Genomic DNA, 10244 nt, shown 5'->3' with positions numbered 1-10244 from the left:
CTTGTTATACTATCTAGGGTGCATATTAATAAAGTTATCTCTATAAGAAGTAGCTTAGTAACAAATCAATCCTTAGATTTTGTAGAGTTGTTTTTTTGTGTCATGGAATTGGATAGAGGGAACCAGATGCTTATTGTAAATGTCAGATGCTTAAAAAGTGAAGATATAATTTGAAAGAACAAGTGATTTCTAGAGGACCAATATTGATTCCTTTTTACTGTGGTACATCAAAATGCATTGTGAACTCTGATTTTTGAATTTAGCTCCATAAATAATGGTTTTCCAAGGTGTTTGGTAATTTGTTTCTGAATTGGTAATATGATCTTACCAGTGGATGAGCATAAATAGATAAAAGTTCTGGCTCATTTATTTTTCCAGGGCTTAGAAAATGTGATAAGTTTCAGAGGTTGAACCAACATAAAGATTTCATAACCTAAAATTGACCATAATGATATGGGGCTCATATTTCAGACGAGATCAGGTGCACTGAAGGTGGTATTGCTGTACCCTGGGACTCATATTTCAGACCATGTTAATTTTCTCCACATAAAATGCCTAAATACATATGGCATATTGAGATATCAATCAAACATCTCTTTTTTGGACACTAGTTTTAATTGTCTGTAAACGAGAACGCTATTCTGACAGGCAGTCTATTCAATAGTTATAGTTTTCAATTGCTCTGTAAATCTACCACTTATCTTTAAACATTCTCATATATTCTTCATGATCCATGTTGGTTTCCTGGTTGCCTCATCTTTTTCATTCAAATTAGATAATAAATCAGTCAATATAAGCTAAATCACGCTATGGCAATAACTCTCAAATCTAAATGACTTAAACCAAGGTTATCTCTCTTCCTTATATTTGTCAATCATAGTTATCTTCAGTTGTGACCCATCATTCTGGGTCCGAGGTAAAGTATCATCTGCTCTGTGAGATACACCATTCTTGTCCCAAAGGAAAAAACATGACAGAGCCAAGTGATGACTCACAGTTTCTGTTCAGCCATGGTCCACTACTTTCACATTTCATTGAACAAATCAAGGTCAAGCCTGCTATTGAATAAGGTGTGGAGGTAAACTCCTGCCAGTGGGAGGGGCAAAAATATTTGGGAACAATAATACAATCTACTTCAGAGGTTGTTTTCCTGTCAAGCAAGTATCAATTTGTCTAATTTTTGGACTTTTTATGAAATCAAAGTTTAAAGAATTTGTTAATATACAAGTAAAACTTCTTATTTCTGGGATGCAGTTTAATTGATTTTTATTTTCTTTTGCAGTGCTGAGAATAGGACATAGGGTGATATACCACTAAGCTATATCCCCTGTCCTTTCCTTATGTTGTATTTTGCAACAGGGTCTTGCTAGGTTGCCAAAGTTGGCCTTGAGCTTGCAATCCTCCTGCCTCAGCCTCCAGAATAGTTGGGACTAGAGGAGTGTACTGTAGTGGTTGGCTTAAGTTGACTAGTTGACCTTTCTATGAGTCCACAGAACAAAAAGAATTAAAATCACTTTGAAAAATCAATAAATATCTAGAGGTCCCATCATTATGGTTAAGTCTAAGAAAAAACAGCATCAGCTTACAAATTCACCTAACTGAAATGCTCTGCATGAATAAAAGTAACTTATTTCCACTCTACCCATTCCAGCCATCAGGGTACCCTAAGGAGAATTTCATATAGCATTTTAAGCCAGACCATCCAAATATGCTGCTCAAATTCGATGAAAATCTTGTCATTTTTGTGTGATATCACAATAAACATGTTTAATTTCATTAACATAGATAACAGATTTCAGAAATCTAATGAAAAGGCTAAAAATAAGATTTTTGAATTTAATTGCTCTGTTAGGATATTTGTATATGAAATGTACAATCAAAACCTGCTTTTTTATTATCACCTCCTAGTGATGCTTCCTTCTTTATAGTACTTCTTTTTTTATATAAAATTTTAAGACTTTTTTAACATATATTTTTTAGTTGTATGTGGACACAATATCTTTATTTTATTTTTATGTGGTGCTGAGGATCAAACCCAGTGCCTCATGTGCTCTAGGTGAGCACTCTACCACCGAGCCTCAACCCCACCCCTAGAGTACTTCTTTTTTAGTTATTTGTAAATAACTGGTATCTTGGGCACTGAGCCCAGCTTTCCTTAAGTTATTTTTATAATAATCCCTATTTTAAGAAACTTTGGAAATTATTGGTTGGTTTTCTAAAAATGACTAAATAAATGATCTGATTTCAGGGTTCTAGCTACTCCTTAAGTGATATTTTGTGACGAGATGGTTTAAAACAATTCCCATTTTAGCTTTTCAGTAATGGTCATGACAACTGATCACATTGCACAGCAAAATTTATTCACTCACATGATGATAATTTTAATAACTAACCCAGAATGCCATTGCTGCTGCTCATTTGATCCTCACAACCTTATAAGGCTTATAAGTTTCAATCTTATCCACGTTTTATAGAGGAGGGATTTATAATATTGCCTGAATATGGTTCTAAATTCAGTATTGGAAAAATATATTATGTTTGGCTGGGTTTATCAGCAAGGTCCAAGTTGGTCAGTTAAAGCAGGAACCCAGCAGAAGAAAGGGAAGTGTAGTAGCAGAAGCTTATTCAGAGGTTTCCTGAATCTACTCTTCACATAAAAGAATTTCAAACAAAAACAAAAAAGGCTTAGGCAATTCTTTTAAGCCATTAGTCAAAGGAAAATTACTTTCTGTTTATCTCTAGGTCAACAAATAATAATTTTTCAGTTTTTTTGTGAAGGGAAATATCTGAAGTGCATATAGAGGTTATATTATGTTCTTGAAACACTGGCCTTCCTTGTGTAATCTTCAAAAGAATATAGAAGCTCAGGAACATAGAACTCAGGAACCACTCTCAAGTTGGAATAGAAACAAAGTTCACAAATTGTAATTTTTCCTTTTGATGGTTGATTACATCACAATGGCTATGGGGCCATAATCCATTCTTTGCAGGGTAGCTGCACTTAGCAGTAACAAAGAGGAAGTCTAAGAGCAAACCTGACAAGGGAGCCACATGTTAATCTTCTTCAACTGTAAACAAGTTGGCAGCTTATTTTTGTGGATAAAATGCTTTGGTAATGATAGAATGTTTTATATAATGATACAATTAAATTAAACATAATTGAAACTCCAGCTCATGCTTCAAATGTTATGACTAAAATATCATTAAATACAAAGTTATAAAGATGAAGAAAAGAATCAAATCAAAGTATTGAGTCATATTTATTCTATTTATAATAGTTTCAATTTGCTCTCTGTAACCTTTTCATTGGCTTTTGCAAATTCTTAGTTCTTCTAAATGTTAGAAGTAACATCTGTCCTTTCTCACCAGCTAATCCTTAAAAGCAGAAATTCTAGAAAAAAATCTTCTATTACAAGGTAATCTTTCTATATTTGGTAAGTATACTATAAAGCTTTTAAACCATTAAACATCAGGAAAAATTTTATAGAAAAACTAGACAAACTAAGAAAAATTGGAGAAAAACATAACTGGATTTGTCAGATTGGATGTGCTTGAGAAAAAGGTGGTCAAAATGGGTTAACTAGTGGTATCTAAGAGATTGGGGAACATTAAGGTTTGCAAGACATTGATGTTGATGTTCCTTTTATTGAATATATCATTACTTTCATTAATCAATGTTTTTATGACAAGTAACATTAAGCTGTAATAAAAGCCAACCAAAATAATTTGCAAGTATCTTAACTGCACTTCTTTTAAAAAATGTGATTAAATATTTTACACATGATCACTCTGTCCATGTTAAAGAACACTAGAAAAAAAAAAAAAAACTTAAACATGGCAAGGCTACCATATGCCAAAGGTCACATAATGTGTAGGTACACACAGGTTCCCTAGTAACTATCTAGTGCAAAATTCCAAGATTCAATAGATTACTAAATCTGGTGATCAGTTAATGTACCTAACATATGACCCTTTCCAAATATATAAAAATTATTCTTATTAACCGTTGGGGATCTATACATTTAAATCTAATCGTTTCAGGCATTTGTCTAAAAACAGTTTCTTTTTAATTCTGGAGTGAAGCGTATATGCAGGTTTAGGGAATAACTCAGAGATTATATGATCCTTGGCTCCTTTGCCACAGTTCCCAAAGAATAAGTGGATACTGGATTGAAAGGTTTAGAACCAGCATTTGAATGCTTGTATTTTAAAACAAAGCAAATTTTAAAATAGTGAAATATCTACAATTTTACTTTCAAGTAAATTAGCGTTAATGGAATCATTGCTGTTCAAAATATTTTTGAAGTAGTGATATGCACTTTTTTAAAAAAATATTTTTTAATAGGAAAAGTGTTGTATTCTGGGACTTCTCCCTCTTTATTTATTTATTTTTAGATGTTAATGGACCTTTATTTTATTCGTTTATTTATATGTGCTGCTGAGGATCGACCACAGTGCCTCACACATGCTAGGCAAGTGCTCTACCACCGAGCCACAACGTCAGCCCTAATTTCTCCCTCTTTTTACCCTACCCACACACCCTAACTTTCTAAATGGCTTAAGCCGCATAGCTGAAAGGATTTTGCTCATTTTTTCCAAAACACTTCACATCTGGGTAGCAGCCAACCATGGAAAGTTTCAAGCAATTTGGGAGAGGGATGAAGCTGGTCTGGGGCCTTCACAGGACAGGGGCCCTGGGAGTCACTTCACGCCGGGATCGTATAGGTAGGGGCCAGCAGTACCAGCCGAACTTCCACGGCCCCGCCAGAGGCCAGCCTCTGCCAACCTGCTGACCGCCACGCGCTTGGCTGCAGGGGCTTGTGCCCACTGGTCTTCACAACAGCTAGAGGCCCCAGATTCCAGAAGGAATCCACCCGCTTCATAAATGATGAGACCTTCTAAGCCCCCAGTCAGCAGGCCGGTAGCCCCGGGACCCACGAGGTAAGGAGCTACCCTGGGCCTGGATCCCCAGCCTCACACGTCAGTTTGATTCCTCTCCCTGTCGCCCCCCTCGTTAGGCTCCGCCCCCCGTCAGTCCCCGCCCGACTTTCTGCGTACCCGGCGCCGGGAGAAATTTGACTGCGTCTATCACCAATGAGAAGAGAGGTCGAAGGTTTGAGCCAATCGGAGCAGGAGAGGGGGGCGGGCCTCCGGTTTCCTCCCGCCCTCGGGTGGGTGAGCGCGGAATGTCTCCGGCCCTCCCCTGCGCGTCAGCCTCAGTGCGGAGCCCTTGGCGGTGTGAAGAGAAGCGTCCACCGGTATCCTCCTGAGCAGCTACAGCGTCTCCAGCTGCAGGAGCCGTAGCCGAAACCACACCCACGTCGCTGACCTTTCTTCGTCTGTCTTCTGGCTGCCCAGCGGTAGACCGCGTTCCAGTAGGAAAGCGGCCGCCCACGCCCGGAGCATCCTTGTCCAGCGGCCGCTTACGGACCCAGAGGCATGATGCGACTTCGAGGCTCGGCGATGCTGCGGGATCTACTCCTCCGACCGCCGGCCGCTGTCAGCGCGGCTCTGAGGCGGGCTCAGCCCCTAGCCACCTTGTGCCGGCACCCCCGGGGCGGGCGCTGGCCGGCCGCGGGCCCGGCGACCGCTGCGCGACTCCACCCGTGGTGGGGTGGGGGCGGCCGGCCCTTGGGGCCCTTCGCGGGGCGCCTGTCCAGCTCACCTTCGGAGATCTTGCAGGAGCTGGGCAAGGGGGGCACGCAGCCGCAGTCCGGGGCGTCGCCGCCCGCAGCCCCGCCGGCGGCTGGCCCCAAGGACAGCCCCGGGGAGACGGACTCGTTCGGCAACAGCGAGGGCAAAGAGCTGGTGGCCGCGGGCGAAAAGTGAGTGTCTCCGCGAGACTGAGGAGGCCTCCTCCCGCTCTGGGCTAGGGCCCGGGGACGGGGGTGGGTGCTGCGGTCGGGTGGGATGGGGGCAGAGGGTCGAGAAAGAGAAAGAAAAGAGATGCCGGTCGGCCCTGCGTCGTCTGCGCCATGTGATTAGGCCCGGCCCCGCCCGCGCCTTCCCCGCCCGCGCCCCTATGCCCGGCTCCCACTTCCCTTCCCCGCCCCCGGCGCGGGTCGCGCGGGTGGATACGCAGTGGGTCCGGAGTGGCTGGCCTGGCTTGCACCCAACCCCGAGAGGCCGCTGCCGCGTGCTTGGCGCCCGAGCTGGCTCGCGGCTGCACCGCCTGGCCGCCCGCCCAGCCCTTCGTGGGTGATGCCACACGAATATCTCCACGGAGTGACATTCAAGAGTCGTGTGTTGAGCAGAGCCTGTACCTTACTGACTCGTCGCTTTTCCAGGCTCGAATTTCCACCCTGCCTGCCCTCCTTTGGTCTCTACCATCCTACTGTAAGCCAGATGTGGCAGTGTTCTTAATACTTCTGGGGCGACTCCTTCAGGCATTTGTAGAGCCATCTGGGCCACCGGAAATAATGTTTCAGAAATGAGATTAGAAGGAATAGGGTCACGTGGCGGAGAAGATGAGGCATGCAGCACAGACCACCTGTTTGCACTGTGGACCAACTTTGTCCTGTCTGGTCTCTTCATGGGATGGACAGATTTTTCTTTTTCTTTTCCTGTTTTTTTTTTTTTTTTTTTAAATAGTTGAATAGCCAAGATGAAATGTGACGTAAAACACTTATCAGTGAAAAATCTAAATAGGTTTTGTGATTTAATTGTGATAGGATATTGACTCATCTTTTATGTTTATAGCAGCGATTTAATGAATTAATTTTTCTTAATATGAGAAGCAGTTTCCTGAATACTTTTATCATGTAATATAAATTCAGACCCCAGAGGGTAAACGTTTACTTGTTTGCTTTCTTTATACCCTACTATTTTTTTGACTTTATCCTGACAGAATATGTACTGGTCTTGCCTCCCTTTTTACTTCTTTTACTGTTTCCAGCCCCCAGAGTACCTTAAATCAAACTGAAAGTGTGATTCTTATAATTTCAGTCTCAGTCCTGTTTAATGTTTCCTGTAATTGAAGTTGACACCTCCCTAAAACATTCCTGGTTGAAGTTGTTTTCCCAGGCTGAAAATGTTGTTAAAAACCAACCAACAAACAAAAAAGCACTTGGTGATGGCTAAAATTTGTGGAATATTCAGTGATAGTGTTTTTGTGCCACAAAGGAGTCTTATGCCCTTAGATACATTATTTAATGTGTTGGGTTAGATGGCTCAAATTCCTTTGTAAAAAGACTAGACTTTTGTTAAATTTGCACCTCTCTTATGTTTTAAAGACTAAAATAGGTGTGCTTAATCTCATCTGGGATTCAGTTTTATTTTTAACATCAGATTTATCAGGCATGTAATAAGAGTTTAAATACATGTGCCCAAACTTCAGAGAAATGTAAAATGCAGCTAGCTTTAAAAGTTATCCTTAAAGACTGCAGGATGGGAACTACTATTAAAAATTTATCTTTGGTTCTATCCTTCTTCAGTGACTTTAGTGTCCTTTATTTTCCTTTGTCAGGACATTGAACCACTTTTTTGGTTTGTTTCCCAAAAGTTTCTAGTTTCATTGTCTTTTAATAAGAAATCATCTCATAGCGCTAACTTTGAAAACACTATTTTGTCTAACTGTCCTTTTCTTCCTCTCCCTTCTCAAAAAAGAGAAAGTCTGTCTATGGAGGGAATTCTCAGGCTCAGATGCCCTGGGAGAATTGTGCCAGTAAGATAACCTTGTTTACCATATATCAAGGGGAAGTTCATGAATTTAGAATATGTTATGTCTCACCAAAAGAGCTAGTCAGGAGTAATTCAGGTATATGATAATCCTCAAAGCTTTCAATCAAGGATTTCATTCAAGAGTGAATGCCAGCTGTCTTAAATGTGAAGAGCACTGGTCTCAAGGTTGTCAGGAAACTTTTAATTTGGTTTAAGTTTCTATTTCTTGAATGGTCTTGTTTCCAAATGTAGCTTTCTTCTTTTGATTCCTTTCATTTTGCCTTTATGTGACAGACATATCTCTTATTCTGGAGGTAAGCTTCCATTTGATCCTGTTATCTTTTCTAATGCTCAGCCTCAATTAGCAGTCCACCTGGAACACCAGCTCTCTCTCAGGACTCTGTCAGATTTTGTAGTGTTATTAACAGAAAGATCCATGTGAAAATGAAATGAGTTACCATCTTGTAAAAGACTTAGAACAATGTTTGACATATATTAAAAGTTATATAAGAGTTTATTCACTAAATGAGAATTAAATTTCTTCATTTATTGTAATACCTGTCAAGGACATTGGCCTTTGAATTTCAGGCTCATACATGAGAACTTTTGTTTTTAGTTTCCAGAAAAAGTTTCCCTTGAAAATTTATTAGACATCTCAAATTACATGATCTGTGTTGTTTACCTTTTTGCCTTGCTGGTAAATAAGGTTGAAGTGAATTCAGTACTTAACCATAGCAATTTCATTGTTCATATAACTGGAGCAAGTTATTCTTACCTTGGTTCTGACTTTATATTATATTAATTTTATTTATACTGTGGAAGGTGTCAGAATGTAAGCAGGTTATCTAATTATCTTTTTTCCACAAACTCTTTGAACTGATGTGAACTCTAGACTGTACCATTTCCTTCACACACCTTTAATCTGATTTAAGTTAAAATTATATAACTAACATCTTAGTATTATATAGAATAGTGTAGTGATCTTTGCTCAGTTTTCCCTGCAGGTGTCTCATTTAATTTTGTTACCACCATTCATTCTATCCTTAAAAAAAATGTTGCTTGGCTGTTTTCATTTTTAAAAAAGTTATTGTGGCCCTTCACAGTGTTATCCACTTGTGATTCCACTGATGCAGGAAACAGGCAGCAGGATCGAAAGTTCAACCAGCCCCAACAACTTAGCAAGTCCCTAAACAATTTAGCAAGATCTTGTCTCAAAATAAAAATTTAAAAAAGGACTGGGGATATAGCCCAGTGGTAAAACGTCCATGAGTTCAATCCCTAGAAACTTGGGGGGACTCAGGGAGAAAAAAGTTGTTAGGTCTGCTTTCTTGGCTCCTCACTGGATAGAGGCTGAGGCCTTTTTGCTCCTTTACCACATATCTAAATTCTAAACAGCACATCCCTTTTTTTCAGCTTAGACTCTCATCTTTGGGTGGATAATACCTCAGCTTTTAATCCAATCTGTGTCCTCACAGTTATCTCCACATATCTGATGGCATCAGATTTAAAATGTGTAACCTCATATCCATCCTTGTTCTAATTCAATCTATTTGACATACTTTTGTGAGGTTAATTTTAGAGTTTTAATTTAAAATACATTCTTCCAGAAAAACAACATGGATTGGAAGAAACTTTATAGCAAACTCACAAACTAAGTTATAACATTCAGAAGCTTTGATTAACCTGCATGATTTTTTTTTTCTTAATAATGCTTGCATCTTCTCTTTCAAGCAGGCCATGCTTAATTCCTGTAAATCCTTGAAGTATATGTTCTTTCTTAGTGAAGGATACTTGGGAAGGGCCAGAGGAAGGGGGATGAAGGGGCATTGTTAGATTACCTTTCCTTTGAACATTTTATTTTTTAATTAGAAAAAGTGATGTATAAGAGAGTAATTAGGCTGGAAAAATATTAGTATATGTATACTCATTACAAAATAGGTAATTCATGTGTAGTGCAGATTGAGAATATTTTATTAAAACTGATGACGATGCCGATTTTTCCCCTGTAAGATTTTCAGATCTTAAGTAATCCCAAAGAGGTGGAAAATAAGACCTCTTGCATTGCTGGTAGAATTATAAATTAGATCATCTATTTTAAGGGCAGTTTGATAGTATCTGTTAAAAAAAATGCAGTACTTATTTTTGCATATCTGTTCAAAGTCTTGGTATTTGAAAGTGTATTTCTAATTGTGCCAGTAAGCGTAATGCAAAATCTTTTAAATTTAAGTATAAAGTGCAACATAAGTGATTTTGGTTAGCTTCAGATAGTATGGCTTTTATATTTTGATAGTTCATATCCTTAATAAATGGAAAGTGCGGGCAAAAGAAAATCATTGTTGTGAGAAATGAATTCTAGATTTAGATTTAATACTAAAACATTTCAGTAAACTTTGGATTGTGTCCATTTGACAGTACTGATAGTGAAGTTGATATGGATATTGGTAGATACAGGATAATATAGTTGGGAAATGAAAGAAAGAACCTCTTTTGAAATAGGTGGCAAATGCTTTGTGATCCTTATAGCAGTGTTTAATATGTAAAGGTAAGCATTCTTGCAGTTCACTTAAAATAAAATCAAGTTGAAA

The 10244-nt window shown here is 39.2% G+C and overlaps 1 protein-coding gene across 4 annotated transcripts in view; it reads left to right on the top strand.

Moving 5' to 3' along the window:
- The first annotated feature begins 5208 nt into the window (after positions 1–5208).
- Gls (glutaminase) overlaps positions 5209–10244 on the top strand; it is a 76779-nt gene continuing 71743 nt past the window's right edge. For all 4 annotated transcript variants that reach the window (XM_076866828.2, XM_076866825.2, XM_076866826.2 and 1 more), the window contains exon 1: positions 5209–5825. In XM_076866828.2, the coding sequence (XP_076722943.1) occupies positions 5440–5825 (386 nt within the window). In that variant the 5' untranslated portion in view covers positions 5209–5439. The remainder of the gene's footprint in view (positions 5826–10244) is intronic.

Source organism: Callospermophilus lateralis, chromosome 9, assembly GCF_048772815.1.
Source record: "Callospermophilus lateralis isolate mCalLat2 chromosome 9, mCalLat2.hap1, whole genome shotgun sequence".
Taxonomy (NCBI): Eukaryota; Metazoa; Chordata; class Mammalia; order Rodentia; family Sciuridae; genus Callospermophilus; species Callospermophilus lateralis.
This window is presented reverse-complemented; position numbering and strand designations above follow the sequence as displayed.